The sequence below is a fragment of the Micropterus salmoides genome, unplaced genomic scaffold, assembly GCF_014851395.1.
Source record: "Micropterus salmoides isolate LMB-PRFRI ecotype aquatic unplaced genomic scaffold, ASM1485139v1 Ms_hic_scaffold_16, whole genome shotgun sequence".
Taxonomy (NCBI): Eukaryota; Metazoa; Chordata; class Actinopteri; order Centrarchiformes; family Centrarchidae; genus Micropterus; species Micropterus salmoides.
Window position 1 is genome coordinate 27,600,914 of NW_024040707.1, and position 13,748 is coordinate 27,614,661.

The following is a 13,748-nucleotide window of genomic DNA, read 5'->3' on the forward strand; positions in this document are numbered from 1 at the left end:
GCCTTGCCTAAGAACTGATCAATATTTCAGCTCCAAGGGGACCAAACATCTAGCAGAGCAGCTGCTGCTTAACAGCTTTACACACTGGAGTGGCACACCCCGTAATACACAGCTATATACTGTAGGTGTGTGTGTGATCGAGGGAATTCAAGGGCCGCAAGAGCTGCTGCTGAGGTGACAGGAGGGAGAGATGAGAGCCTCGAGGAGGTGTGTGTGTGTGTGTGTGTGTGTGTGTGTGTGTGTGTGTGTGTGTGAGAGAGAGTTTTTCTACTGTGTTTGGTGTGTATTGACTTCTTACTCCACTCTTCTTTCTCCATCCATATATCTTTTGTCTTTCCGTCACTCCCTTTTTTCCCTTCACACATGCAAACACATATGGAGGACCTCCATAAACACACGCACTCAAACACACAAAAACAAACACAGAGAGTGAGCTCGTCCCTATAATTCTCTCAGCTCTCCCCGGGGTCTACATTGCCTGTGTGTGGGGTAGAGCGGTAAAGAGAGACGTTGAGACAGAGAGAGATTCTGTCTGTCTTGTACTTTGTTGTTCTGGCTTTGACATGTCAATTCCAACTTTACCTTTTTGAATTTGGTAGTATGGCAGCGTTCCTCTTATCCTTTCATCTTTGTATATTTCCTGCATTTCTCCCTTATTGTGATGCATCTCCAGCATTTACAGTCAGTGTGTCTGTGAGGCATTTCAGACAGTATTTACAAAATGTCAGGAGACCAAAACCTGGTTGACAAACTAAGGCTTTACCCAGTGAGCGCTGAGATCTGTCATTGGCAAAGGTGGGGGATGTTGTAGAATATGCAGAATCTTTGGATTTTCTTGGAGTCAGGGACAAGGCAGCAAACACCAGAGGCACTGAAGCTAAAAACAAGGAATGGGGAAAAAGGTTATGGGAGTTGTGCTGATGAGGAGATTTTCACTGTGTGCATGTATTACGGAAACTGTATTCAGTGTTGATGCTGACAGTAGATTTGGGCTGTCATTGAAGCAAGTTAGCTGTAAGGAAAATGTCAGAATTATTGCATTGCTGCTCTTCTTTTATCTTGTTAATTTCTCATCTGCCTCAGCTAGCCTTGGCTAGGATCCAGGGCATAAAAGCTGTCAGGACACATGTAACTCTGAGTTGACATTCCCACTGCTTTCAGGATCTTAGTCAGTTTTCAACTTCATCTGTTACACCCGAGTCAGTTTGGAGCCCTTATCCATCTTTGTCAGTGTCTGTCTTCCCCATTGTGTATCTAGAGAGAAAGACTTTGCTTGCTTCTTTCAGGTAATAACACTTTTCAGTAGTATTTGGATTCATGTACACAATGCATTTGTGAACCTTTGCCGCACTTACTGTGGAGCTGGAGGATGATCGTCATAGTCTTTAGAGGATGTTACCTGAAGATTCTTTTTTCTTTCACGCTTTCCCTTATTTTCTGTCATATATATAATATAATGTTACCATGTCTGATGTTCATATTAAATGTGGCGGGTGGTGATGGCGCACACATAAAATTTGGTGTGGGAGACCTGGGTTCGATTCCCACCATTGTGTCCCTGAGCAAGACACTTAACCCCTAGTTGCTCCAGAGGCGTGCGACCTCTGACATGTATAGCAATTGTAAGTCACTTTGGATAAAAGTGTCAGCTAAATGAATAAATGTAAATGGCCAAGGTTTTAAATAATGACGTAAACATATTGTATGTAAAAGTAATCTAGGGCCCTTCCGAAATCTGTTTTCCCAAATTCCATGTTTTCCATTTACATCTTTCTGAATTCTGTGTTTTACAATTTACGCACATTTTGTTATGTGGTGGGTGAATAAAATTCCAACAGAGAGAAAGAAAATGTTACAAATGGAATCAATATCAATGAATTTATCCTGCAAATATGCATAGAAATATAGAAATATTCAAATGTATGTCCACTTATTTATGGGGACAATTCATAATAATTATATTGCATTAGTGGGATATTAAAACAACTCTCACGTGGGCCACGTTCCTCCTTCCTTACTAAGCTCGACCAGACATAACTTCACCAGACATAACAGAATATCTGACTCCACCCAGACAGCCACAAAGTCTACAACAAGTTAGCGTGTGAACATGTCATTCAATCATGCAAAGTTGGGGCTGGCCAATAAAACAAAAATGATAATTATCGCAATATAATTTTCTTCAATAACAATATTACAAATTGATTGATTTTATTCATTTTTTTATGATGAACGAATCAGCCCTTAATTCTTCAATTAAGATATTTATTTTGTTGAGGAAAAGGGGCTACATTTTTTAAGCGTAATTTTATATATATATAAAAATAGATTTTATCTTAATTATTTTGATTGTTCTACCTTAGAGTTGTAAAGTGATCAAGTGTTTGTCATGTTCAGACCATAAAGAAAACCGCAAATAACCGTCTGGTTTGTTTTATTGTGATAGAATATTTGGCCATATCGCCCAGCCCTATGCAAAGCTGCTCTAGTGCAATCCCAGAATAAAAATAAAGAAATAGAAGTGAGCAAAATAGTCCACCTTTAATGTAATTTAACACTTAGTTTTGCTGCTTCTCAATTTCAGCTTCCCAGTTGTCAACAACTCGTAGGACAATGGAGTGTGTGGCATTGATGTGGTATTGATGTGTAGGTAATGCTGCTAGATCTAGGACTGCAAGATAGTGGACATAGAGCCAGTGTAGCAAGATGGATTTTGCGATCTATCCTCAATAAAAATGAACACAATACAATATATTGATGGTAAACTGAGTTCTTACTGTGTGAACAAATTTAGAATTAACTCAGATGATACATTCACTGAATATAGTACAGTATAAGGATATGTTCAGTCTACACTGACTATAAATTAAGGTACTAATGTACATGATTTCTATGTTGAACATGTCCACCTACAAATTATCTTTATTGGTTACTTTATTATTATTACTATTATCTACCTTTTAATTGTGGTCAAACAATAAGCAAACAAGATTATGAATATAACATTTGATGTCAGTTTTCAGTTCTTTGTGCTATGGATACATTTTGTTCGGTACCCAAGGAGTATGTAGGTTTATTTGTATACATGCAGGCTAGGAGTCCTAATAAACATTGGTCACTTCTAAATAGCCTCACAGCTGTTTAATATTCTCTCTTCCCTAAAATAGCCTCAGATGGAGATTTTAGTAAAATGAAAATCACTGCTCGATGAAAGTCATTGCTAGATAGAAATCGCATCACTGTCGCCCTCATTCCTTGGAGGGATTCCACATAATTGGGCTGTTTCTCCAGTAATTGCTGCAGTTCTCTTATCTTTGGCTGATAAATCAAATTTTCTCTGTCCTCCACCTGTTTTTTTCCCCATCTCTGTTTTGTCCTTATGACATGAAATTTTATATCAAACCACTTTTTTCCCCTTCAGCCACATTGCACACTTCAGGGGACACAGCATTCACTGCCTTCATTAATGCAGCCCAAGCCTCTTTTTTCCCTTGAACCAGTCACTCAGGGGATAGAAAAGAACACCTTTTTCTGCCTTCAACTTCTCAATCAGCTCCATCACACTGCTTGTTTTTTTTTTTTTTTGCACTTGTCATGGTTCGGGTTTTCTCTAGCTGCCTCCTCCACTTCTGAATCTCTGATCTTGAGGAACAGTCCTCCTTATACAGAATATAAAGGTTCAGGAAAGTATAATGGTAATGGTGTAGGCATGTGTAGATCAATTTTACAAGGATCCAAATGACCAACTATTCAGCAGGAAATAAAACTGCTGTCAAGTTTGCACTGTTCTTCAAGATGACGGTATTTTTATGCGTCCCTATGTGTGTTAGATGGAGTACAATGGTAAGAATTATGAATCGTGGGTGTATTTAACAATAGATGAGGAATCCAAAGAATAGGTCTTCACAGATCCACTCAGTTCCTTGTAACTGAGACTCAACTGGGCACCAGAGTATCCTTATAATCAGACTAATTGCCATTTTGTTTCAGTAATCAGTCTGACATCATGTGTAAGACAACCGTTTTCTGTTTGGGAGGTGGTGTTATTTTGCCCGATCATTAAATAGTGACTGACATATCTGTCCCGTCTTTTTGAGTTGACACAGAAGTGGTTAGCAGTTAATTTAACATTTTTCACGCCGAAGAAATTGTCAATTTAGCACTCATTATTTCCACTTCCAACTGCCAGTTTGGCTGCGTCAATCCCACTTCATCACCATTTTTTTGTGGCACATCTTTTACTTTTTTCTCTGCGTCTGGTACAGGAAGATAATGCCTCCATTTTTAATCCCACCTACAAAGCTCTGATGAGTACAGCAGCATACCTATCTGAATCGCTGAAAACATTGGCGATGGTGGCAGTGATTATGCGGTCTGAATTTGGCTGGGTCCAAATTATATTCAGACTGGGACTTCTTTTCGGAATGCATTTCCATGACATTGATTCTTGGGGAATGTATTCTGTTCTGAAATTGGTGGCGCATTTGTTTGGGATTAATATTCCTCCAGTCTAATTCAGACAATTTCTGACTGTTTTCTTTTTGGATTGGTTCTGTTTTGGGTAGGTCTTCCACAGGTCAGTTTCTCATCAGGTCCAACATTTTGGACCTGTGAATACCTCTTGTTTAAAGTTTATTCGATTCAGCTATCCCATATGCATATTCAGTCCTCTCTACCGAGCTGCGATCCAGTGAGATTATTGACCATAAGGAAGTCTGGAGCCTCCATCCCTGTCATTTTCTCTCCCTCTATCATCTGCACCACCATTTCTCATCTCTCCTATGCTGGTGACAGTCATAGAATTTCACACAGAGGAGATTTGTGATGCTGATACCCGCTGGTTCTGTGCCTGTCAAATGACTTACTGCATCTCTCTCTCTTTCTCTCTTTCTCTGCCCTCCACCTCAAGGCATTGGCTATGCTGCCAAAACTAGTATCAAAGTGTTACAGCGAAGAATCTTCCTGAGTGCATGTGCTTGCTTTGCTTCATAGGACTTCATGAGCTGAGCTATGACCCGTTGCCAGGGTGAAAGCACATTATGGTGACAACAAATGTTGTAGTTGTACAGTGGGAGCTCACAGTTAAATGAACACTTATATAATGTAATAAAGCCTGATTTTGTATTTATGTGCTTTTTTCCTATGCTTAATGATGGTAGCCCTTATTCATCTTAGACGCACATGCACACACAGTCACATGCATTCACACAGGTACATGCATAACATGTGAGTCCCATGTAGCTGACACTAGTGCTCCTAGCCCACCAGCCGGCGGGTTGGCTAAATGGAAATGCCCTGTTTGGTTTACTTTTGGGAAGCCTCCAGGGGTCGAAACAACAGTGCCCTGTCGATTACACTCAAGTTGCACTGGACCTCTATGCAAAACAAATACCCATTTGCAGCCACCTTGAGAGGGCGGGGAAAATTAACCTCAGCTTTCACTCTCTGTTAGTACTATGAGCACACTGCTTGTTTAGCACCCAGTAATAGTAATAATCAAAGGTTATCACATATCAGTTCATAATAAGTCAACTTCATGGTTTAGTGTAGAAATAAACCAGCTGTCAAACCAGGGGATCCAGTGTGATGACTCTCTATAGGAACTTGCTTAGCTGTAGATGTACTAATGTACAGTAATTGTCCAGTGATCTGCTATATATAGTTGGCATGTCAACTGAACCCATTCAGTTTGTCACAAAATGTGGCATAGGTTAGATACACATTCACACACAAATGATATCTGTGATCACAGAAGCTGCAGACAGACTAGTTGTTGGTACTGACAGAGACTTCAAGCTATATGCCTCTCTGCTGATTATGTTTTAATGTCACCCCATTGCCAGTGTTGGGGGGGCGGATATTTACCCCTGTGAGAGTCGCTGCGAGTATAACCTCTCATTAGGTCCGACATATGCTGCGCCTGGCGTTGCCGCTGATGCAAGCTGTTTTCTCAGTGACATCTCCCAGTACTCCCGTGGTGATGCGAAGGAGCAAGATCTCATTGTCTTACCGTAAAGTTCTGTAGAAAAAAAAAATGTAGTGCTATATGTTGGTCTTAAAATAGTACAAATTTTGAGCTGCGCCCAGGCATGAGTGTAACAGTATGTAAAATTCAGAATTCCTTTATTGTAAAATAAACAATTCACTCAAACCTTTTCATATATCAAAAGGTTATCTACTGTAAAACAACAAAACTCAACTGACAAACAATATACAGTGAAGATCAATAAACATAGCATAGGCTTGTGCGGTATCAAGGTATTACAACATACCAGGGTATTTAGAAATCCCAACAATATGACTAACAATACTATCAAAAATACAGATGCTTCTCTTTCTGTGAAACTGATCCGCCCAATCCTAATGTACTATACAGTGTTTTATTGAATCATACTGTGTTTCTATAGGACAGATACAGCACACACGACACAAGAGGTGCTGCTGTAGGTCTCCCACAACTCCTGCGTATGATGGTGACCAGATGGATTCAACCTTTACATTCAGAGCATATTGAGGAATAAAAGGCCTTTTTAGAAATGTTTTAAGTTTAAAAACAACTCAAGACGCAAGAATAAAAAAACAAGCAATTACATCAGTCAGATTTCAGTAGATGTTTTCGGTCTGTAGGACATAATTACACAATTTGGAAAAAGTTAAAGCATGTCCGTTTGAATCATAGCGACAGACTGGATCAATTAATAGGTGAGCCCGAATAATTTCGGATTTTTAAGCCCAATTCCGATTTTGATATTTGAGGGTTTTAGATTCCGATTTTCAGAAACACATAACAAACAAAAATTATTCCTCACCAAGATAACATGACATAATGCAGTTTAAAAAATAAACTTTATTATATAAATAGTATAAATAGTACTTTGAACAAAAAGTACAGCTGATCGTTGTGTTTTGTGGTTGATTAGTTCCATCTATGTAACAGGGTAGTTTCAGAGTGCCCTCTGGTGGACAGACTATACAATGACAACACTCATAACATGATTGAGGGGGCCATCTTCTGTCTCTCTGTTTCTTTTTCACTAGTCATTTTTTAGCTGTTATAAACACTGATAGCCATTTATCTGTAATTAGCTCATATTGGCCGATAATATCGGCACGACTTATCAGTCGGGCTGTTATTAATAGAACAATAATATGACTGTACATACAATTTATTAAATCAAAAACGTTGCTCAAGGGTGCTCCCGTGGCTTAGGTTTAAGACTGTTCAAATCTGGCCAGAGAGCTTCTTAACATGTTAATCCCATCTCTCTCTTCCTCATTGTCTCTCTACTATTGCTATGAATGCATAGAATGCCCCAATACAATAAAAAGTTTAGTGTTAAGTTACTAGTCCTAGACTGGAAGGCTTTCACTGTGGGACAGCTGCAGATAGTGTTGAACAGAGGGTTGAATGAGAGGTCAGCATACAAAAATTGCCTTCATTGGTTTCTTTGTATCATCATCTGTAGCACCTGCTTTAGCCCTGCTCTTAAGCAGGATCTAAACAACACAGGTCAGCCAAAGAATCTCCAGCTGTGAACTTGTACTGGAGAATGAGATGAAAAGGGCATTGTGAGGCAAAACAAGGTGCGGCTAAAGCATGCTGTACCATTGTGGGGAAAAATGTACAAATCGGCACTTGACACTATTTTACCCTTAGTTTAGCTTGCCTGTCTCAAAATATTCATAACTAGTCATGGCTGTTTTCTTGGGCTTTGGCAACGTCCTTTTGAAAATCCGAATTATTGCAAATTGAGTAAGGGAAAATTTGCATGGGGACAGAGTGTTTGTTTATTTATTTATTTATTTAATTTCTGAGATTGGAACAGAATCAATTTGGAGGTGTATCAAAGCAGTGAGGCAGATGAAACAGGAATTCTACCTTTGAATTGGAAATCCGTCCTGAACAGTGTCCACATTTGGATTGCTCTGAGACTGGGGACGACGTCTTTGACCACAATGCAAATTTTACCATTATCACAGAGGGAGGAAACTTGGGTGAACATGATAGAAAACATGGATCCCTCCTCAATCTCTTGTTTATACAGCTTGGGATAGGTTCAAGAGAAGTTCATACAAAGATGAGGCATTGATTTGGGAAATAAATAAATACAGTGAGTGAAAGTAAAGTTTTCAGTCCATGAATACTGAATGACATGCATTTTGGGATGGGGGATATTTTTATTTTTATTTTTCTTTCTCAACTCAGCCGCTAGAATAAGATTTGCTGCAGCTAGAATATCTGTCTGAATTCCACCATTGTTACTCATCCTATTCTCTCTCATTGGCCTGCGTTGAAAAAGCATTGCACAACATTTTAATGTTGAATCACCACCACTTCAATCCTAGCAGACTCACCCATTTGTTTTGTGAATCTCAGCTTCCTTGTCAACAAGGTAATGTCCTATGAATGTATAAAAACAAGCAAACAGACCAATAAGTAAATCAAACCATGGCTAGACCAGTATATTTGCCTTCCACCTTTTGTATTCAGCAGTGTTTGTATTTGGAAAACTAGTCATTTAAACTCACTGTGCACAGAGATAAAAGACGGATGTAGCTGAAATAGGAATGCCTCAGAGCTTTTGAATTTGAATATACAGCTCTCTGGTGGCTGATAGCTGGGTCTAAAGATGAGCAGGCTCTGCCACAGTGGCTGGGAGAAATTGGCTCTGTATTTCAAGGTAGCTCATGTCTTCTATTCTGTTGACGCTGTCGTGTTCTTCTTTATGGTTTTGAAAAATAACAGGCTTTATTGTGCTTGGGGACCAATGGATCACAGAGAATTTGTGGGTCTCTTTATCATATTCAGGCCTTTGTGCATGTTAAGCGGCGTGGCTCTAGTGTAGGTAGGCTATTATTTAGAATTTGAAAGGCAGATCAGAGTCTGTAAACAATTGGTCCTACCTGGCATGGACTACAAACATACTCCCAAAAGGCTTGACTGTCTTCCTAAGAACTTGTTTAGTAAAGTGAACCCCCAACATAATCTGAAAGAGTCTTCTTACCAGAGGAACGTACCCACCTCTTGACTCTTGAGTTTTTGGTGTCATATCCTGAGTATTCTTGTCACCCCTGGATGTTTGGCTCAGTCCTTTCAGTGACCTGCAATATGGAGAGAAGCATGTTGGTGTCACACCTTTTGTTGGAGAATCAAAAGCAGCACAACAATTGGATAAAAGAAACAATTTGTTTATCTTTCTAAGTAAGGGATAATACCCAATAGGGTTGGGCCGATAGACGATGCCATCGTCCATTGGCAGTGGCTGACAGATGGTCAATGCTTGAGCAGACATTGTGATTGTAAAACCCCGCCCCCCGGCAAAAAATCTAAATTTTTCATTTTTTTGCTTGCCCTGGCCCTCTCGGTCTTCCCCCTCCTCAGTGTACTCCACTTTCTCCATCCTACGTTTTTTAAAGTCGCCTAAAAGACACATAACTCGTTGTTTTTCCGTATTTGTCCACCCGTGGGCCATTATCACGGCAGCAGGTGAGCCGCTTGTGGGTTGTTGACGCAGCCTATCAAACAATTGAAAACAACATCTGCACCCTGTGTGTTCACTGCTGCTTTACCTGGTCTGTGCTTGTAAAATTTCCACCGCGACTTGTAATGTCGTAGGCTGCCAAGTTTTTAACAGAGTAATATCTGAGTGAACACATGCACATAAGATGACTGCACCCCCCCCCACCACCACCACCACCTGCATGCAATGCCATCGTCCAATAGAAATTTTATAGACATTGCCCAGCCTTAATACCCAACAAATTGTACATTTCATGATTGTAATGCATGAAGCAGTTCACATTTTTTGCATCGATCAAATAAAAATGCTTATTTAAGAGTTTTCTGAATCAGGAGAATCAGACTCAGAAGGAGCTTTATTGCCAAGTACTTTGTTTTTACACGTACAAGGACTTTGCTTTGGAGATAAGGTGCTACACATAGACAAACATACTGCTGACATAAATAAATTTTGAAATGTATAAATATGGAATAGACAGATGGCATGGAATAAAGAGATGATATAAATATATAAATTGACAAAATATAAAAAAGAATAGTGATTAACACTTAAAACAAATATGTGCAATATGCCGGGTATGTGCAATAATGTGAAATGAAATAATAAAAAATTTACATGTGCAGAGATAAACAGTATTTGAGAGGGAAGGGGTAGTGTCAGTGAGGGACCCGGGCCTTGTTAATGTTTTTTTTTTTTCTTTTTTTAAAAACCTGTCCTGACCAGCACTTGGTATAGAGTATGATGAGCTGGATACCATATTGTGCCAGACAGATTTTATTTTAACAAGAGAATATTAATATACTTGTCTGTTTTATTATTTATTTAATTATGTATTGATTTGTCACTGGGCAGGACAGGGGCCAGACATGAGGATGGGGGGGGGGGGGGACAAACAGACAGCACAGAGAAAGGACAACACCTGCAAGAGAAGGGGGATGGAAGGTGGGGACAGGGGAAGGCAGGGAAGAGACAGGGAATAGCAGAGGGAAACACTAATTGTAGAAAGCAACAAAACCTGCAATAGAACAGAGGGGGGCTTGGGGAGGAGAAAAACAACAAACAAACAAACAATAAAAATAATAGTAAAAGACACCCAGCCGAACAGCAGCAATAAACAGCTGACATAGTAAGACAACTAAGAGAAAAATGAAAACAAGAAACAGTCACGCACACTACGTAAGCAACACAGCACAGCCACGAGAGCTGGAATAATAACAATTCATTTAAATAAGTAACTGAAAGAAAAGCATCAGGAATAATTCTACCAGGGACAACCTACATTTGTTTGTGTCTATGTGTGAGACTTTATGTGTCTGTGTGTGTGTACGTGTGTGCACATAAGCCTGTTAAAGAATGTAGCGAACAACCAAAACGCCCAAATGCCACGCAATCATCAACATCAATGCACTGCGCGCGCACGGCGACACCCAATGCCCGGCAGCCCCCCACGTGCAAGGTCGGGCAAATGAGAGAGAGCGAGCAGCAGAACACGACAGTGAAAGCCAGCAGAGAGCAACACCAGCAGCAACTCCCAGCCCGGCAGCAAACGCGCCGCGCAGGTCACAGTGCACCCGCCAAAAGTCCGCCGTCCCACCCCACAAGCCCTCTGTGTCTAAAGTGTAATTAAAATTGAGGGGCGGCCATTTGGGGGAGGAAGAAGGGCGAAGCCGCAATAAAGCAGCCCCACCCACCAAACGCCCCAGAGTCCTAAGGGTGTATGTAGTGAGACATGACCAAAGGGGGGAAGGTGAAGGAGGTCATAGGGAGGCTAGAATGGTCCTCCTCACTGGGACCAGATTCCTGACTGGGCCCATCATTCAGTCCCGTCTCCCACCCCCCTAAGCAGGAGGATGCCAGGTCCCTTCAGCCCAGGGCTTATAGCAAGAGCCCCTCTAGCACCGACAGCTCCCCAGAGTCAGCGACAACCCCGCCCAGCCCCAGGACGGGTCCAGGGGGGCCCAGCCCCCCCAGGCCTTGTTAATGTTAATGTAGGTTGACTTACAACAACCTGTAAAGGTGTAAACACCTATGTGGATGTAGCTTGGTAGGAAGATGACATATCCATTCACTTAATCCTGCTGACAAAGCTCTGATTGGTTGATTGTTTTGTTATTTCTCTAACACTTGAGACATGTATGTATGTACTGTAGCTCCTGTCATATGATGTCGCCATCAAGAGCCATTCAGTATACCAGTCATCTGGAATACATGTTGAAATTGCCTTGTGGAACGCATGGTACCGCAGTAGCATTATTCTAATGGAATGTTTGGGTTTTTTTTGTAGAAAAATCTGATAAACCTGGTGATAATTCATGCTATGTGTTACTAGCCATTAAATCTCAGTGTCCCTGGTAGAGTTGCTCCGATCAGGATTTTTTGGGCCGATCAACGATTGCTGAAAGCAGTATCGGCCAATACCGATCACAGATCACTGGGTCTGTTTGAAAGGACTTTGGTGCTAGCTAGCTTAGAAAACTGCTCAGACCGCCTAGTGAAAACACTTTAGCTGCTGTTTAAATTTTTTCCTGTCGAGTATTGCATCATCTGATCGGCCTTTTTAGAGACCACCAATCAAACTAGTTAAAGCCATTATTGGCCGATTACGATCGGTGACCGATCGATGTATAGTATGCCGGTGTTCTGACGATCTATGCTGCCTTGTCGAAAAATGCTATTACCGCAGCGCAAATCGACAGCAGACTCTGTCGAGTCGCTCTGCCCTATCAAAAAATGCTACCTTATGTGTTCCCTTTTCCAATCCCATAAAGTTATAACTCTCACAGTATTATGACATATTCTGTTTTTTGATTATACTGTATTATAACATCATTTCAGGGGTAGTGTATTCTGATATAATATCCCCTATCAAATAATGCTCCCACCACAGAATCATTTTATATTGCACCACTACTCACTCCATGTGTACTGTACGGAGATGGGGAGCATGTTGAAATACTATATTATGCCATCTTTATTTAAGATATCAGGGGTAGCGTATTCTAATAGACTAATAATGATTTTTCTTTTTATGTTTGACAATGTTTGACAGTCTGAAGAATATTGCTTTCATTAGTAATGTAAAAAATTATTGTTAGTTTGCTACACTTATTTAGCTTTTCTCTGCAGATAGTCTACATAAGAAAAGTCCTACCTCATTGTCACGTTATAACCTTGTTTAACTTTTAGGTGATCACCATCTTATTTACTCCCCAAACCAAAGGTAATCTTAGGGAACTAGTGGGGTCATGATGATAGAATTACATCTTTGGTGTCATTTAAATTAACACTATGTTTAGATTCACAGACATTGAAATTAGATCAAATCCAAGCTGCATTCTCAACAGATCAGAAATATCTGTCTTCATTCCATGTGTTATTTGGTTCTGTAGGTCCTGTACTTCCATACCTCTCTGCGGTTGCCCAGCATGGTGGTGGTACTGGAGCTGGTGTCCTTGTCACCCAGGCCAGATGGCTCCCAGCAGGCCCTGGGGCGAGGCTTCACTGTCCTGGAGCTTTTCACCAACAGGCCAGAGGCTCAGGCTGCTGATGGGGACAGAAGGTGATTAGCCCATTCTTATTTACACACAGCCAGGAAATAATGAGGTTTCTCACGAGGACATGGTCAAAGGAAAACAGGTATGGTTGTGGCAAAGGGGTTGGTACTTGAATATCATCTAGGCACTACCAGCGTATTTGGTATTGTATACTTATACAGTGGGGGAAATAAGTATTTGACCCCTTGCTGATTTTGCAGGTTTGCCCACTTACAAAGAATGCAACGATCTATAATTTTAATCATATGTACAGTCTAACAGTGAAAGACAGAATCCCAAAGAAAATTCCAGAAAATCACATCATATGAATTTATTAAAATTGATAACCATCTGATGAGGAAAAACAAGTATTTGACCCCCTGGACAAACAGCATGTTAATATTTTGTAGAAAAGCCATTATTGGCCAGCACAGATGTCAAACGGTTTTTATAGTTGGTGACAAGGTTTGTGCACATTTCGGCAGGGATGTTGGCCCACTCCACCCTGCAGACAGCCTCCAAATCATTCAGGTTCCGAGGTTGTCGCCTGGCAACTCGAATTTTAAGCTCCCTCCAAAGATTTTCAATCGGATTCAGGTCTGGAGACTGGCTAGGCCACTCCAGAACCTTGATGTGCTTCTTCTTCAGCCACTCTTTTGTTGCTTTGGCGGTGTGCTTAGGGTCGTTGTCGTGC

At 40.7% G+C, this 13,748-nt stretch overlaps 1 protein-coding gene across 3 annotated transcripts in view; it reads left to right on the forward strand.

Moving 5' to 3' along the window:
- The window catches only part of nphp4 (nephronophthisis 4), a 197,005-nt gene that overhangs the window by 20,166 nt on the left and 163,091 nt on the right, over window positions 1-13,748 (forward strand). For all 3 annotated transcript variants that reach the window (XM_038723621.1, XM_038723620.1, XM_038723622.1), the window contains exon 3: window positions 12,911-13,080. In XM_038723621.1, coding sequence (XP_038579549.1) covers window positions 12,911-13,080 — 170 coding nt within the window. The remainder of the gene's footprint in view (window positions 1-12,910; window positions 13,081-13,748) is intronic.